This window comes from Rhinatrema bivittatum, chromosome 1 (assembly GCF_901001135.1).
Source record: "Rhinatrema bivittatum chromosome 1, aRhiBiv1.1, whole genome shotgun sequence".
In the NCBI taxonomy this organism is placed as follows: Eukaryota; Metazoa; Chordata; class Amphibia; order Gymnophiona; family Rhinatrematidae; genus Rhinatrema; species Rhinatrema bivittatum.
Genome location: NC_042615.1, coordinates 481,693,569 through 481,712,405, shown reverse-complemented (window position 1 = coordinate 481,712,405; position 18,837 = coordinate 481,693,569). Strand labels below are relative to the sequence as shown.

At 44.4% G+C, this 18,837-nt stretch overlaps 1 protein-coding gene across 1 annotated transcript in view; it reads right to left on the bottom strand.

Annotated features, from left to right (window-relative positions):
• The window catches only part of LOC115097891 (sodium/potassium/calcium exchanger 2-like), a 58,358-nt gene extending 40,218 nt beyond the window's left edge, over positions 1-18,140 (bottom strand). The window contains exons 1-2 of the mRNA XM_029614054.1: positions 18,046-18,140; positions 3,661-3,779 (exon numbers count right to left, since the gene is read on the bottom strand). Of these exons, the coding sequence (XP_029469914.1) occupies positions 3,661-3,779; positions 18,046-18,109 (183 nt within the window). The 5' untranslated portion in view covers positions 18,110-18,140. The remainder of the gene's footprint in view (positions 1-3,660; positions 3,780-18,045) is intronic.
• Positions 18,141-18,837: the final 697 nt, after the last annotated feature.

Genomic DNA, 18,837 nt, shown 5'->3' with positions numbered 1-18,837 from the left:
GACATGAAACCATGAAGATACTTTGTTGTGGCTGATGAGGCTGCCTCACCCTGCACATCTTTCAAAGGGGCTGCGAGCCCACTTCACTGTAATAAAAAAGGACAGGTCGGCATTTCTAGGCAGGAAATGTTGTTTGAGTGCTTCCTGTGGAGCGTAGCTGGGGGGGGGACTTCCTTCCCAGCTGCTGCTCTTTGCGCTGGCCTGATAAATTAATCACGCACACTGGATGAGGCAACAATGCAAAAACTATTGTAGAAAAAAAGACAAAAATACACACCAGATACACAGAGTGCGTCAACTTGCTGCAACAAAAATATAATGCCCCAGCTCAGGGGTAGATTCTGCAGCAAGAGTCAGGGAATTCTGTGGCAAAGTTTCCTAAATTCAGCAGCACATCTGCATAAGTTAGCATCATTTTTCCTATTAATGTAAATTTATTTTGCATAATAAAAATTAAAGTAGTTTTCCAACCTTGCTTGAGCGTTTGTATATTTTTTTTCCCATTTTTTTGGGGGGGGGATTTATTGGTGGAGAATTTCGGGTATTGGTGTGGGGGAAGATCTTAGGGAGGAGAGGAAGAAGAGATATTGGGGATGGGAAAGAAAGGGGGAGTGAGAGTAATTTAAGGATGAGGAGATCTCAAGGAAGGAGGGATGGCTGATGCTTAAGCCCTCACATAAGCCACAGGGAGAGAGGCCTGCAGATCTTTAAATGTTGGCCTGGGGTTCTTTGTGTTTTTTTCATGGTTGATTTTCCAGTTTGCTCTTGGGGTGATCTTCTTGGGACAACCACTCCTGGGTAGACTCACTGTAGCCTCCAACTTTTTTCATTTGTAGACTTATCTGTCTGACAGTGGGTAGATGGAGCCCCAAATGTTTAAAAATGGTTTTATATCCGTGTCCAAACAGATAAGCATCAATCATTCTCCTGAAACTTCTTTTTATGATGGCATGATGACTTCCCACTAACCTTTATGGTGAAGATCAAACTTACAACCTTTTGGACGTTTACACAGGACAGGAAGCTCAAACTCAGTCTTGTAGATTTACCCTGCAAGGTGGTTTAATGCTTACCTGATTCTAATTAGCCAATTAATTGTGCAAAGGAAAGCAGGGGGTTCATTTGCGATTTCACACACACCAGTTCTGAGCTAGTCTTATTGCTCCCACTTTGTACATTTTTGTGTCCCAAGAAATGCAGAATTGTTTAATGTTTACTCTTTTTAGTGCATAAGAAACGATTGGTTTCAATTAAACAAGGGTATCATGGTAAGAACTTGTAATTCTATTATTACATTCGGGGGTCACAAACTTTCTCAACAATGTCAATTTTAACAACTTTTGTGCTCTTGAGTTCTTTATATATGAAAGATTTGGGTCACATGATTAGTCACCAATATCATGTGCCTATATGCATCCAATTTTTGTGCCTATCCCTCACACATTTGGCAGTATATTCCCCCGTGGAGACGATTTATTGATGGCAGTTTGCTAATATAGATAGGAATATATCAGAAGCTTTTCCAATTTGGATTAATACATTGGGGGCAATTTACAGACTGTCGCATAGATGTGAAGCCTGTATGTACTTCTCCTGCCCGTCTCCCCCTTGCTATCGCCACCACGGTCTTTGCAGCAGTTTTGAAAAGGACATCTGTCCCCGGTATAAAGTACGCATGCTCACTTGCCCCTGTCTTATTTTTCCTTTGGGCAAAGCTTTGCCTGAAAAGCAGGCCTGTAGCTCTGGAAACGCGATCAAGGCAAATGCTTTTCCTCTCCAAGGCCTAAACGTGCTCCTGGGAATGCCCCCTTTCAGTACCGATAAATGTGCACACCGAGGAAGATCAGGTCAGAGGTTCAGCCTCACCGAGAGTAGGGAACTTTCCGACGGCTGAGTCGCGTGGGTAATCCCATTTCTACCTGTGGAAATCGCTTTGAAAACTGGCCTTGGTATATGAATCTACATTTTATTAATGATATAACATTTTTAAAAAGTTATTTTTTTTAAATATTCTAATAAACCAAAAAGAAGGGTCTGTATTCATCCAAACCAAGCCTTCTCTCTTGTGGAGCCCCCAACTATGGAACATTCTTCCTCCCTGCCTTGCGTCAAGAGACGGACATTGATCAATTTATGGAGAAACCTAAAACCCTTCCTTTTAATATATATATATATATTTTTTAAATCTGGCCCCTGACTGACTGACTTTATCTTGCTTTATTTCATGAATGTCTAGATATCATAATTTAGGTAGCACCAGGTCTCAGTTACAGCAGCAGTACCGCAGGCGAGGCACAGCATAGGGCAGGCGAGGGTGCTGCTCTTACAATGCTAAAACCAATGGTGCTTTATCTAAAAAAAGAAATCCAAGTCTCACACACATTAAAAGTCTCCTCAGACAGGTCGGACTTAGCCAACATTTTGCACGTGCATTGGAGGAAATGGGCTAAATCTGACCTGCCCAAGGAGACTCACACATGTTTTTTTTTTGGATTAAAGTCATTTATTTTTATCCTAGGACTGCCTTCTGGCTGCTTTTGGCTGTGCCTCATTGGAATACATCATAGTATTTGGCTAGATGTCATGGTATCCTAGCAAGCTGCACGTCATTCTGGTGTGGTAAAAGCACCTGCCTTCTTAACAAAAGCTGTACAGAGAGTTTAAGTGTGATATTTCAACATGCAGGAGTGCTAAGAAATACCAGCTGAGACTGAAGGCTCCCAAAACATCTGCTGGCAACCTCCCAGACAAAAATCCATAAAAACCGCTAAAATGTCTTCCCTCGCTGCCCGCTGGCTTTCCATATTCAAAAATGCCTTCTACTTGACTGACACACCCAGTTCCCCATAACTCAGATAACATAAATAATTCTTAAAAACAATCTCCCCCCGACGCTAACTCTTTCATCTAGCTCTGTTTCTTTCTTTTTTTTTTTTTGTCAAAATCATTTTTATTGAAGAGTATAGGAAGTTCAACCATTAAAAACTTGAGGAGGTACCCAATTCAGTGCAACATATTTACAAAAGAGTAATGTCAGAACGCACCCCCCACTGTACATCTGTCAAATTACCAGGCGCACTGCCCAACTTCATTTTAAAGTCCGGCGGACGCAGTCCACCAGACAGAATCATCACAATCATTCACTCATTGTTAGAAGTCTACCATTGCGTTACTTCCATTTCTATGAATGTCTATCAACCTTGTAACACTCATTTTATTTATGAATGTTTTCCTGTAAACAGTTATGAACTAGGGATTCTCACATGGAATGACAGTGTATATAAAACATTTAAATAAATAAAATATTCCCTTCCTTCTGAATTTAAAAAAAAAAAAAAAAAGCATTTATAACACATCCATTTCATAACAATTACTTACTCTGTTAAGGACATCCTTGACGCGACACGTTGGATATGCTTACTTGCCATATTTTATACATTAATAAAACTCCACTTCTTACCTTTGTCCGGTGTCAGGATCTTGGGGGCATTCCAATATTACAGGATCTTCTCAGTCTAGATGGCTTTGGCTAGAAAACCTTGACTAGTTCTGGTTTCATGTGGTTTGAGATAGATATTCACAAACTGGCTTATGAAATAATAGCATTCTAGGTGCTGGTACATATTACTTAACAGAAATCAGAGAAAAATGGGCAACAACCTGTGTGTCTGCAGCTTCAGCCCCATGGGCGAGATTTCCATTTTGCACCGGCTCAGAAGATTCTTTTGGTGGGGTAACTTCAACCTCCACGTTTGAAGTGTTTGGAAGTTCAATTTTTTCTGCAGCATCATGCATGAAAAGAAAGCAAAATTTCAATTTCTCATGAAACTTTTTCCACACTTACATTCTTCTCAAGGCTCATAGATAAATTTGCACATTTTTTTTTTTTTACATACCACGGGCAGGTCAAATAGTTAGAAACCGAAAGTTCAAACTATTACACCCCATCACTAAAGCAAAACAGAGGGTGTGTTAAAGCTGCATCCTAACGCAGTCAACCAAAGCACTGTCTGTGCTGAAATGCATGCTAGCACGTGATGGTAGGTTCCCATAGGCCTACAGTGCTATATACCTAGGACTGCGAAATTTTATTTATCTTTTAATATGTATTTTGCGTGCGCCTATTTCAGTGATAGCTCAAGGTGAGTTACATTTAGATGCAGTAAGTATTTCCCTGCCCCAGAGGGAGCCCAAGTTTATAAGAAAGCGCTTAGGGCTGAAGTCTGTGTGTTCAAAGGACAGGCTGACTTCAGCCCGAATTTTCAAAGCGGATTTACACAGGTCTGTCCTCTCCGAAAACTAGTGGGTATGTGGGGACTTGGGCACACGCACATTTCCATCCGCAGGGGAGCCAGCCGGTATGAATGCTCACGCCTGCCTTTATGCACAACACTTTCCATTTTAGAAAGCATTCGCGTAAGCGGTTTCTCTACCCCTCCTCCCTTTTCCAATATCTGCCCGCCTAGGGAAGTAGGAGGCATGGAAGGTGGATGGATGGCGGGATGGGGTGTGTGTGTGTGTGTGTAGGGGTGGGAGGTCTCTCACTCTCACCTCTCTGTGTACTCTAGGGAAGTAGGAGGCGTGGAGGGTGGATGGATGGCAGGATGGGGTGTGTGTGTGTGTGTGTAGGGGTGGGAGGTCTCTCACTCTCACCTCTCTGTGTACTCTAGGGAAGTAGGAGGCATGGGGGGTGGATGGATGGCGGGATGGGGTGTGTGTGTGTGTGTGTAGGGGTGGGAGGTCTCTCACTCTCACCTCTCTGTGTACTCTAGGGAAGTAGGAGGCATGGGGGGTGGATGGATGGCGGGATGGGGTGTGTGTGTGTGTGTGTAGGGGTGGGAGGTCTCTCACTCTCACCTCTCTGTGTACTCTAGGGAAGTAGGAGGCATGGAGGGTGGATGGATGGCGGGATGGGGTGTGTGTGTGTGTGTGTGTAGGGGTGGGAGGTCTCTCACTCTCACCTCTCTGTGTACTCTAGGGAAGTAGGAGGCATGGAGGGTGGATGGATGGATGGCGGGATAGGGTGTGTGTCTGTGTGTGTAGGGGGTGGGAGGTCTCTCACTCTCACCTCTCTGTGTACTCTTGCTGCCTCTCTATTTCCTTCCCCTTTATCATGCCTTTTCCCCACCCTTTCTTCATTTTCTTCTTCTCTGGTTCTTCTCTTGCAAAATGCCAGATTTGTAAATATGCACAAAGCAACTCCCTCAGGAGAAAGACACACGGACTTCGTATTGAGAATATAATAATGAGGATTTTTGCGCTCTGCTCCTCCAAAGACTGCATCCTTAAGGGACGATACCCAAGCTCCCTCCCTCCCAATTCCGAAGAGATGGCGGTACGGTTGGGAGCTCCAGGAACCATCATCCTTACCTGGCTCAGTACTGCCAGTGCCTTTCTCCCTGTGGCCTGCACTGCTTGCCACAGTGGCCAAAAACTCCTTATGGCTGTACGGCAGCCTCTCTCCCTGTCTTTGGCTCAAGCACAGTTAATGCCAGCAATGCATAATGCAGTCAATCAACGATGGCCTTGCACCGGTATTCCCTGCCCGTGCCGCTCTGAGTTGCTGCCACTTGCACTTCTGACGAAGTATCTGAGCTGGTGGTAATAAGGCAATGCTCTCTTGTCATCACCATTGTGGGAAAAATCAAGCTCCTTCTGTTGACGCTGCTGTGGGTCAGATCAAGCTCCTTGTGCCGTTGCTGCCGGGGACCGGATAAAATTAAGCCAAGGGTCGCATCTAGCCTTTGGGGGACACCCTACTTTAGACCACAGAAACATTTTGGAACTTACTATGCTTCCAAATATTATCTTTGTATGCAAGAAGATACAACCAATTGCATAGAAAAAACCCCCCAGTATCTGAATTCAAGAAAGCATGGGATAAACATAGTGGATTTCTGAGGGAGTGATGAGAATTGTAAAGCTAAATTAAGTCAGCAGATAGACATACTAGAGAGGCCATATGGTCTTTTACGTTTCTATGTTTCTAAAGCAAACAGTAGCATTCCTTAGGAGGAAAAAACAGAGAATCTTTGGCAACTTTGCACTCCAAAAGGACTGTTCATGCAGCTTTAATAAAAAATTCAATAGCTTTGTAACCCTACCTTGAGGTAGCTGGAGGCCAGTTGCACTTTGTGTTCTGCAGAGCGCAAGCATCCTTCCTTTAAGGAAGGGGAAAAAGGGGGACGTGACAAGTGTCATCTAAGGTTAGGTGATGGAGTTAGGGTTGGACAGAGTGGGAGGCTTGTTCCCCCAAAGGAGATGGGCTATGAGTAGAGTCTATTTGAGATGCTTATACAGGCTTAGGAGTTGGTGTCTGAGAATGAAGATGTTTAACCCATCATTTGGATATAGATCCCTAAAAGCCAACCAGAGGAAGAAGAACCCTGAAGTTCAGGAGTGGAAAATCCTTGCTGGGGAAGCTGCAGGGAAAGAGTATCTTTGAGTAATCTGTTCTTTCAGAAGAATGCTGCCTCGAAGGCCTTGGGGCTGAAGCGTCTTTCTCTTTCTCAAAGAAGCCAGTTGAGGATAGAGGGGTTTGCCTGTGATGATTTCCTTGGATTGTATTTAGCTGTCCGCTTTTCTCCTGAAGAAATGTGGTCCACCATTTACTTTTTACTGTCTTGGATCTGCCATAAAATTCTAGTTTGGAACCAAAAATTCAGGTGTGGACGTTGGACTTCATTGAAGCTAAATCTTTCCCCCTGGGCTTCCCAGATATTTTTTTGGACCCCCAACTGGCAATCCCTGGAGGATGGAAGTACCTCTGCAGCCCTTGAAGGTAGCCCAGGTGAAAAAGAGGGTTGCAGCTTATTCAGGAGACCATTGCAAGTGATGTGACAGAAGCTGGCTTGTACTCGCTGTACAAACCGACTCCTCACTGGACATCACTTCTAAGGATCACTGTGCTCTTCTTATTTGCTATGCAACAGATAACGTTCATGAACAGCTGCTCGCAGTGTTAGAATACCAGTCCTCATCTGGAGAACACTGATGGGCAGTAATATGCAAGGGCAATATAAAGGCTTCTCTGATTGGCTGTCCACAGCATCCTCACAACAAATTCATGTTCATGTTCACCAGCAGATACAATAAGCATTGTGATTGCAAGTGTATCACTTTTCAGATTACTGAATGATATTGCAGTATTTTTCACAAAAATATTAATAAGCGGAGAAAAAAGACAGATGAACATTATTTGTGAGTTTTTAAACAAACAACGTAAAATATTTTAGTGCAAAATGATCTTAATGCCTCTTGCCTTACAATGGGCTGCAAGAATCTTTAATATTTTATGCACACCTTCTTATATATCAGTTTATCTTGTATCAATTTATTTATACTCACTATCCTTCTCAAAATCAATATAAATTTAGTAGAAAAACCCAATATCTTTAATGAGTGCTCAAAATCCATAAAACAGCTGGACTCTGCTCAAGCTATACTTATAAAACCTCATTGCACCAGACCTGACACAGACCTCTGTTTTGGTGGACTCCATCGCCTTCTACAGGGGTCAGAAATATCTCATTCGCAAGGTGCTATTACTACTTTAAAAAATGTTCAAAAATGCCATATTAACACGTGAATATTTGGGAAATTGTCAGCGAGGATATTCACCACAGAAGACCAAATATGAGAAACTTGCTGACGGTCTAAGCATGCGGTGCTGAGAAAAGCATTTGGGTCATTTTCAAATCCAGATTCTGCTCTATGGGCCGATTTTAAAAAGGATACGCGCATAAATCCGGAGGATTTACATGCATAACTGGCCTTATGCGTGCTGGGCCTATTTTCAAAAGGCCCGGTGACGCATGTAAAGCCCCCGGGACGCGTTAAGTCCCGGGGCTTTACAAAAGGAGTAGTCCGGGGGTGGGGTGGCGGTCTGGGAGTGGGGCAGAGGCAGGGCCAGAGGCCTCCGACACAGCAGCCATTGCTGCTGTGTCGGAGGATTGCTTGCTGGCAGCCTGCCGGCGCGCGCAAAAAGTAAGACAAAGGACAGGGTGGTTAGAGTAGGGCTGGAGGGGGGAAAGGTTAGAGGAAGGGGTGGGAAGGTCAGGCTAGGGGGAAGGGAATGTGGGAAGGCAGCGCGGCTTGGCGCGTGCGCGGTGCACAATTGTGCACCCCCTTGCATGCGCTGACCCCTGATTTTATAACATGCACGCGCCTGCGTACGCATGTTATAAAATCGGGCGTACATGTGTGCGTGTGCCGGGTAGCGCGCACTTCTTTTAAAATCTACCCCTATATGTGCACAGCACTGTCACACTGAAAAGGATTCAAAAGAATTTGGGATCAAAACCTGAAATGCATGTAAAGATGAAAGCATGTAAAGAATCACTGTCGGAAGCAAGACCGTTTACATGGCTCACATTTTTCTCAGGATGTTTGAAGTGACATCACCAATGTCAAATTATCTACAAGCAAGTTGGGAAAGCCAGTGCTTATCCCTGGGAGTGCGATAGATCAACTATTGGGGATCTGCCGGGTACTTATGACCCAGACTGGCCCTGTTGACTGTCAGAATGGAGTGCTGGCTTGAAGGACCTTGGTCTGACCCAGCATAGCACTTCTTATGTTCTTAATTTGCAGATATTTTGAAAACACATCTCAAGAAAAACTGAAGAAATTTAACAGAAATTTCAGCATTGCTAAAAGAGCGGCAGATGGTTTCGTACATAGGTAAAAGATGGGAGAACTGGAAGACTATGAAGTACTGACTATTCTGCCAGAAAACAGAACAAGCAAAAAGAAAACAATGTCAGGTGAATTCACTTAACATGAAGTCCCATCCCATGCTAAGAGCGCCTTTGGAACACAAATTCATAACGTCATCCCCGACACAATCACTGACAGCAAGAATCTTCATTTTCTTGCAAGTAGCACACTCTATGCTGATTTCTTTCATTTATATCCAAGCTAATTTTCTAATAAAAAAAGGCCATGGACTTCAAACACTGGCACTGGAAGAGTTAATGTATTCCGCTTTAAAGTGGGTGACTGTCATGGAAAAAAGTGGAATATAAATACATTTAGAAAAAAAAAAGCACTCAAGTTACCGAAATTCGATGCCAGGACCAGACCTGAAAATTTAACCAGTTTAGCACAGCACTGGGATAAGATCAAATCTTCCACATTAGACGAATGCACGGTCAGAGCAGCGAAAGTAATATTGATAGAGCGCGGCACTGAGGAATGTGATGAAATGATGAAGGATACAGAACTGGTAAGTGACCCATGCTCTCCATGTAAAAATAGTGCTACTTGTTGTTTTAAATATTTTTGACTGTACAGTTTATTAACTGATGCCTATAATGACTGGCCTGGCATACAACTATCTTCCAAGTCCCTCCTTCATACAAGTTTCATGTGAGAGAGGTTACTCCGCATTGAAGTTCATCAAGACATAACTGAGGAGTAGCGTATTCCAGGAACATTTGGAATCCTTTCTGTTATGGTGACACAAAGAAACATCCTGGAGTCATCTTGATGTGGACTGATATATAAAAAGAGTTGCAGAAAGAAGTGAACTCAAAGGGCTACATTTTAAAAGCAGGCGTGCACACATGTACGCCTGATTTTATAACATGCGCGCACAATTGTGCACCTTGCGTGCACCGAGCCTGCTGCCTTCCCCATTCCTTCCCCCATTCCCTCCCAGGCTGCTCCGAAATCGGAAAAATGAAGGCAGTAAATCAAAAAGACTACGCATGCCAACAGACAAAGGTGTGGAGATGTATGAGAAAAGCAAACAGGGGCATGACAACAATATAGAAAGGGAGTGGCATAGGATTAAACAAGCCAGAGAGGTCACAGAAAGACCCACCAACCTCAAGTAGAGCAGCTGAGGCTTCATTTCAAAACCTACCAGCTCATTACAGAGGAGTATGTCGAGTTCTTAACTTGAACCAACACTACAGAAAGCCTCGAAGAAAGAGGCCGCCAACAGAATTTATACCAAATACGCCAGGGAATAGTAATGGATACCATTAACTGGGCAGAAGTAGATTACCCAATGAGTGAGTCAGGCTCTCAGCACTCTCGTGCCTCTAAGGGTAAATCAAGGTCCGCAAAGTCACACGGGTCAAGGCACTTGAGCCACTCTCAACTCAGCTCTTTCATTCTCCAAAAAAGAGCAGAGTCCCAAGCAGCTATAGCACGCATACAGTACGATGAAGAAGAAGCAGCCCTTAAAAGAGAAGGGCTCCGAATAGAGGAACAACAGAAGGCGGCTGCTGCCACAGCTGCAGCCACAGCTACTGCGGCTGCTGCTACAGTTACGGCCACAGCTGCCACGGCTGCTGCTACAGCTGTGGCCACAGCTGCCGTTACAGCTGCCGCCGAAGCGCGCCAAAAGGCTGAACGAGAGATCGCCCTAGACTTGTTGCGGCAGAAAAGAGAAGCAGCGATCCTTGAAGCCCAAATTAAGGTATTTGACGTGGCCCAGAACCACAGCGATGAGGGGGACCCACTCAGCTTCATGGCCCAGCAGGACACAGCCCAGCGGACACTGAACTATGTCATGGCTCACCCTCCAACTCACGCCGGCGTCAAAACGACACCTTCCCCAGAGCAACCCTCGCACTAGGAGGGAGCACGCCTCCCTTCACAAATAGAGGCCTTGAAAAAGAAATCAGACCTGAAGCGCAAAATGCCACGAAAACTGAATGCCATGGCAGTGATCCATCGGCTCTAAATCGCACGGATGCATGGCAGTTAACTCATGCGCCAAGCACACGCCCAAAACAGACACACTCGTGCAACCATGGATCCCAATGTCCCGTGGGCATCGGGAACAAGAAAAAACTGGGCAGCCACATTCAGGAAGGGCCTTGGCTGAACACCCCGAGCCTAAACAGAGACAGTTGACCAACCACAACCCGAGCCAATGCACAACAAGAGTGATATGCATAGTCAACCACAGGACATCCGTCCAGCAAGCCCTGCTATCTTTCAGGATGAGTCTTCAGAAAGAGAAGACAGCAAGGTACATGACCCGCCGAGAATTCATAACCGCAGGGCTCTACATGTTCAACGACCGCCCTAAGAGTTACAGGGCATGGAAATCTGACTTCCAAGATGCTGTGAAGGATCTGAGACTGACCCCGAAGGAAGAGATGAACTTGATGGTGAAATGGTCGTGACATGAATCGGCGAAACACGTGATAAGATTAAAAACCGTCTACCCAGATGATCCTTCTACAGCGCTAAAAGAGATATGGGAGAGTTTTGAGCAATATTATGGGGACCCAGTCGCTATAGAGAATGTGTGGTTCAAGGAAATGGAAAACTTTCCAGAAATATCCAGAGGGGATAACCGAAAGTTGCAAGAATTAGGAGATCTCCTCCAAGAGGTGGAGACAGTTAAGGCTGGACTAATGTATCCGGGTCTCAACCTCCTAGACACATTATGAGGCAAGAACACCATCATAAATAAACTGCCAATTGATATACAAGATAAAATGGCATCTCATGGTGTACAGTACAAAGAAGACAATAAAGAATACCCACCCTTCCATGTCTTCACAAAGTTCATACAAGACTTAGCAAGGCGCAGGAACGACCCCAGCTTCACGTTCAGCACACATGAAACACACAGAATCAGCCACTGAGTGGGCAAAAGGCCAACCAAGGAGCATGGCGGCAGCAGGAAGCCCATTTCTGTGCAAAAATGGAAGTGTCGCCTATGGCACCTACATCAGATCAACTTCCCGATATGGATAGGGCAGAGGACCCAGACCGCAGTGCCTAATACACAAAAAACCTCACCCACTCAGAAAGTGCCGAGGATTCAAAGGGAAACCCCTGAAAGAGAGCAAAGAACTGTTGAAAAAGTACAGAATTTGCTACTGGTGTTGTTCTTCAGTTAACTACATGGCTAAAGACTGTGAAGTAGCCATTAAGTGTTCAGAGTGTGGGAGTGACTAACACGACAGTGCTCTAAACCCTGACAAAGCAAGATTTCACCCTTCGGGAACCTTACATCCCAGTCCAAAACACGGCAGGGAGGAGAAGGACGAGCAAACACCAGAACCTGAAGTGATCCCCAAATACACACAAGTGTATGTGAGAAATAGCGACTGGAAATCCTGCACAAAGATGTGCTTGGCCAGAGTGTATCCCAAAGAGCTACCTGAGAAGGCAGTCAAAATGTATGTCATCATAGATGAACAGAGCAACAGATCCCTGGCAAGGCCAGAATTCTTCAACTTGTTTGGTATCCATCACCACTACTCTCTGTTCAACCTCAAAACCTGCTCAGGGGTCACCCGTGTGACAGGGAGGCGAGCAGGCGGATATGTGATAGAGGTGAAAGACGGCAGCAACAAGTCAAACTTGCCCACGCTCATTGAGTGCAACCAGATGCCTGACAACAGAGATGAGATTCCCACACCAGAAGCCACTTGGTACCATTCTCATCTAAAGTCCATAATGTATCAGCTCCCACCACTAGATCCGGAAGCAGAAATCCTGCTGCTATTGGGCAGAGATGCACCAGCACTGACCAAAGTCTTAGAGATGCGTGATGGCCCAACAGCCGGTCCCTACGCTTACCGACTCGCCTTGGGATGGGTGATAGTCGGCAAAGTTGGCTTGAATCGAGCAAGGAGACCATGCGTTCAGGCATATGCCATGAGTGTCTTAGAGAATGGAAATCTTACCCTATTTGAACCATGTCCTAATCACCTAAGCACCAAGGAGATCCTAAGCTGCAAAGAACCAAATCTCAATTCAGCTACCAGCCAGATCACCCTCCCTTAGTGGACTCAACGCTGAAAGTCACCGGGGATGATGACAAACCTACCCTTTCATTAGAGAATAATAGTCCACCGCCTGCAGTGGCCATGTACGGGCTCAGAAGGATAGCCCAAGAAGGAGAAAAAGAGTACGACGCAGATGCCAGACGCCTCGAGGAAAAGGACTTCTATGTAGATGACGAGCTAAGGTCCTTACCTACTGCAGAGGAAGCAATGCTGGCAAGCACAAATCTAAGGCTTCACAAAATAGCCTCCAATAGTCCTGAAGTAATGAAAACAATTTCTTCAGATGATCATGCTAAAGACGCAGAGAACTCAAACCAGAGAGTAAACACACCTCCTCTCCAACGAAGCCTTGAGTTGAATTGGGATCCAAAGAGAGACGTTTTCACGTTCCAAGTCCCAACCCAAGATAAACCGGACAGTCGCCGAGGCGTCCTGTCCACAGTCAACAGCCTGCACGATCCACTGGGGTTTGTGACTCCAGCCACGATACAAGGAAGAGCCTTGTTAAGAGAGCTTTCATCAAGTACTACCGAGTGGGACATCCCACTACCTCAAGCAAGGAAGCCAGAATGGGAAAAGTGGAAGAGCTCCCTAAAAGTGCTTGAACAGCTCCACATACCACGTGCTCATGTTCCAGTACCACTTAAAACAGCCAGCCGCAAAGAGATCTGCATCTTCTCGGATGCATCTGTGAAGGACATAGCTGCGGTAGCTCTTTTCAGAGTGACAGGCAAAAGGAACAGTGTGTGAGGACTTCATCTTCAGCAAGATCAAGCTAGCACCACAGCCTAACCACACCATACCACGTCTATAACTGTGTGGAGCGGCGTTAGCAGTGGAAACAATGGAGTTAACAACAGCCGAAATGGACATTTGAATTTATGCCGTCCATCTTCACATGGACAGCAAAGTAGTACTGAGCTACATCTACAACCAGACAAGAAGGTTCCATGTAGACGCTTAGCTCTGGGGTTCAGCCATCCAAACTCGCTCTGACTGTGGAACCGACTTCGTAGGAACCTGTAAAGAGTCGAGCATTATATCCGTCATGCTTTTAATGCAAAAGACTATGAACATTCCTGTGCCACGCAGAAACTTGATGGCAGAGAGCTCCACAAGCATCAATGGAAACAAGTCCAACAGCTTGCCAACTCCCTTTGGATCCGTCGGAAGAAAGAGTACTTGCCGACTCTCCAGTATCGAAGCAAGAGGCAATCCAAGATCTTCTACAGGCCCATCAATGAGGTGGTACTCCTCATGCCGCATGAAGAAACTTGAACTTCGTGGACCGTTGTCCACACCAAAGACTCTTTCTCCTCTTTGTGTTGTCTGTCTTTCGTTTCACCTTGGTGAAACCCTGTGAAGAAGACATCGCCTATCGCCTGGACGACTGGATGACCAAGATTATCGGGAACTTCCTTGAACGTTGAAAGATCCAGTTACAATAGACTTAGCACTGTTGCTAAGCACTGTTGCTAACATCTAGCTAGCATGCACTATCACAATCAGTGTACTGCACGCTAATGTAAACTCTTCATGTAAACTCTGCTACGTTCCTCTACCTTTCTCAGCTGCTGGCTTTTCCTCCTTTCACCTCCTCCATCTCTCCCCCCCCCCCCTTTTCACTCCTGCTCCATCCCCCACTCCCTGTTTTTTGTAATTTTCTCCTTTCTCAAGTTTATTGTGAACCGGCGTGATGTGCTTGCACGAACACCGGTATATTAAAAGCTGTTAAATAAATAAATAAAATAAATAAATAACGATATAAGAACTGATATAGTGGTATCTTGTGATACCAGACAGGGAGTGTTCTGTCCCCAGCAGTGGGTACATGTTTGTGTCTGTATATACTGTGCTTAGTGCTGCAACACTTTTTTGTAAACCCATGATAAAAACCAGTGAGCCTTGCCTTTAAGGGAGTTTGCCCTTAAGAGAAGTTCCCTTTATCCTTTGCTTCTCCCACTTAGGAAGGGCCTGTATGCCTTCTCAATCTAACTTGAGTCTTCTTAAGTGCCTTATTGGCTCAAGGGACTGCCCTTCATGTCCCCCCCTGTGTCACATGGATCCTAGGCTCGCTACCATTGGATCTCGCCCTCTAGCCCCAGCTTGTGGGGACATTTCCTATAATCACTCTCCAAGACTGTTAGTCAGTCTCAGCCATGCTGCCTGAAAGCTAGAGGTATCTGCAACCTCTGTGATACAATCAGCTTTTTTGTACATTCCTTCTTATCGCTTTAATTCTAAAGATTAAATCAGCTTCAGAACCCCTTGTTTTCTCACCCTGCATCCCAAGAAACTCCGTTCTCCCTTCTCCTGCCTATCTCCAGCTACAAAGGTCTTTGCCTGGGCTATATGTTTGGAAGCAACAAGTGTTAGTAATGGAAAATTATCTGTACAATACATAATTTCAAACTTAAGAGATCATAGAAACATAGAAACATAGAAATGACGGCAGAAGAAGACCAATCAGTCCATCCAGTCTGCCCAGCAAGCTTCACACGTCTTTTTTTCTCATACTTATCTGTTTCTCTTGGCTCTTAGTAACCTTAGGTTCTATTTCCCTTTCACCCCCACTATTAATGTAGAGAGCAGTGATGGAGCTGCTTCCAAGTGAAATATTAAGTTTGATTAGTTGGGTAAGCGGCAGTATAGCTCTCTGCCGTTGAAGCAGAGAGCAATGCTGGATATGCGTGAAGTATTAGTTTTTCTTCTCCCCTGCCGTTGAAGCAGGGAGCTATGCTGGATAATTGAATAAGCCTCTCTCATGGCTGAGAAGCTATAGCCCATAAACCCATCCCTGTTTTGTTTTGTTTTTTTGTTTGTTTTTTTCTTTTTTTAATTGGGAGATGGCAGCCCTCCATCCTTCCGCTCCGTGAAGGTGGAACACCAACCACTGGCCACTGGCATCCCGCTCCGTGAATGCCTCTATGGCTACTGCCGCTCCGTGCAGTGTTTTGCTGCCTGCTCTTTATACGTGTCCTCTAGACCTGATGGATCCACAGTGTTTATCCCATGCCCCTTTGAAGTGCTTCACAGTTTTGGACTTCACCACTTCCTCCGGAAGGGCATTCCAGGCATTCACCACTCTCTCCATGAAGAAATACTTCCTGATATTGGTTCTTAGTCTTCCTTCTTGGAGCATCAGCTCGTGACCTCTGGTTCTGCTGATTTTTTTCTGATGTAAAAGGTTTGTCGTTGTCTTTGGATCGTTAAAGTTTTTCAAGTATCTGAAAGTCTGAATCATATCACCCCTGCTCCTCCTTTCCTCCAGGGTGTACATATTTAGATTCTTCAATCTCTCCTCGTATGACATCTGATGAAGACCCTCCACCTTTCTGGTCGCCCTTCTCTGTACCGCTTCAATCTTGTCTCTGTCTCTTTGAAGATACGGTCTCCAGAACTGAACACAGTACTCCAGGTGAGGTCTCACCAAGGACCTGTACAAGGGGATAATCACTTCCCTTTTCTTACTCGATATTCCTCTCTCTATGCAGCCCAGCATTCTTCTGGCTTTTGCTATCGCCTTGTCGCATTGTTTCACACACTTCATATCATTAGACACTATAACTCCAAGGTCTCTCTCCTGCTCCGTGCAGATCAACCTTCCCCCCCCCCCCCGACCATTGAATACAGTTCATTCGGATTTCCACTCCCCATATGCATGACTTTGCACTTCTTGGCATTGAATCTCAGCTGCCATATCTTCGACCACTCTTCCAGTTTCCTTAAATCCCGTCTCATTCTCTCCACTCCTTCCGGCGTGTCCACTCTGTTGCAGATCTTAGTGTCATCTGCAAAAAGACAAACCTTACCTTCTATCCCGTCCGCAATGTCGCTCACAAAGATATTGAACAGGACCGGTCCCAACACCGATCCTTGCGGTACACCACTTACAACCGCTCTCTCTTCAGAGAAAGTTCCATTTACTATCACACATTGTCTTCTGTCCGTCAACCAGTTTGCAATCCAGGTCACCAACTTGGCACTCACTCCTAAGGTTCTCGTTTTATTCACCAGTCTCCTATGTGGAACCGTATCAAAAGCTTTGCTGAAATCTAAGTAGATGACATCAAGCGCTCTTCCTTGATCCAATTCCTTGGTTACCCAGTCAAAAAAGTCGATCAGATTTGTCTGACAGGATCTTCCCCTGGTGAATCCATGCTGCCTTTGGTCCATCAATTCTCCGGACTGTAGATATTTCACTATTCTCTCTTTCAACAGTGACTCCATTACTTTTCCCACCACCGAAGTGAGGCTAACCGGTCTGTAGTTACCAGCCTCCTCTCTGTTCCCACTCTTGTGAAGCGGAACCACCACTGCTCTTCTCCAATCACTCGGCACCACTCCCGTTTCTAGGGATCTATTGAACAGGTCACACATCAGACCTGCCAGCACATCTTTGTCAATATCAATTGACATCTTTCCTTCCCAATGTCAAATCAATTGACATTGGGAAGGAAAGATGTCAATATCAATTGAAATCTTTCCTTCCCAATCAGTCCGAAGACTGATTGGGAAGGAAAGATAGCTGTCTGGATGAGGGAAACTCGGACGTTTTCTATTGAGCCAGCACGTACTTCGTACAGTTTTATTTGGAAACTGCTACCATTATTCAGACCATATTTTCACAAGCCCCTCATGCAGCCTTTAATTAAAGCGAAACTAGGCCCAGAGTTGGGCAAGAGTATATTAATCAATTTTGTGCTTAATAAAGTCTTTCTTATTCAACGCTTGGTCTCACTATACTTCTGTTGCTTTCTGCATTATGTGACCGTCCTCCTCTGTTTTTTCTTTTGTACTGATGAAGCATGCCAATCCCAATTTTCAAATTAGCTATTCATGTAAAGGTACTGGTAGTTTTTTTTTTTTTTAGAGTTTTTTTTTAATCAATATTATTCTGATAACAGAATTTTCATCTCAAATGGGAGTATGGTATTGGTCTGATGTTACATCAACATTTCACAATGTAGAAGATTCAATGTCAAGAATATCCAAGCTATAACTCTGGGTTAAGGGGAAGGGAATGGGGCAGCAGAAAAAAAGAAAGGCTGGAGAGAAGTGAATCATATTAATATCTGGATGCTGCTTTGGAAAAATGGAATATACAGTCCTTTCTGGATGGAGAAAGACAGTCTATGAAAAGGAGCTCGGAGGAGTATGATTGAGTAGAATGCATGCTTCCATGGACATTTACAATGGGAAGCTCGGGTATATGAGTTTTTGGATATGAACAGACTGCAAATATTTATACTAATGGAAAATGAATGAACACTGTGCTCACCAATGCAGTTAGCTGCACCATTCAGTCTTTCACTGTCTTCTACTTGACACTTCTTTTTAGCCATCTTGTGAAGAATTGAGGCCTTCTCTCTAAATTTTCCTACGAAAAGAGAAAACACCACGTGTCAGAGTTTCCAGTCACTATTTTCTCCTTAGACAGTAGGGAATAGAATCAGCATTTCATTTCTGTGCAATTTCACTAACTTGCTGATACTGAGAAGCATGCACAATATTTAGATAGTCAAACTTTCAGATGGTACTTATTGACTCTTGAAGCTGGGAGAGATTAGAAAAATAGAAACCATTTGCTTACATAATGGTGTAAAAAAAAATCATTTTTATCCAGAGTAATAGTGCAAGAATAGTAGGGACTCTAGGTGAACTTTTAGCCTTACGTGGTCCTCAGCCACCAAATTAACTTTGAAGGCCAAAGGCACCTCCCCCATCCTGAAAATTTGAAAATTAAACTCAACAGTCAAGATCATTACAACAGCACTCCTCCCAGTACATTCCTGCATAAAATTGGACATAATAATATCTTACTTTTAAATATTAAACATTGTTTTGTATATATATGTAAAATATAAATGTTTCAGAAATCATGGTCACAGGTCTGGTGAATGTGTCATCTGCAATTTCTGGGGGTAGACTGCAATAATAAAAATGAAGAAATATATACATTTATACATGAAAAGAAATGCATACCACATTGGCTGAAGATTAGTCTCTGAAACTGCTGGCAGTGCTGCACTAGTAAAATGATTCGCCTTACTACTTACCATAAAAATAAATC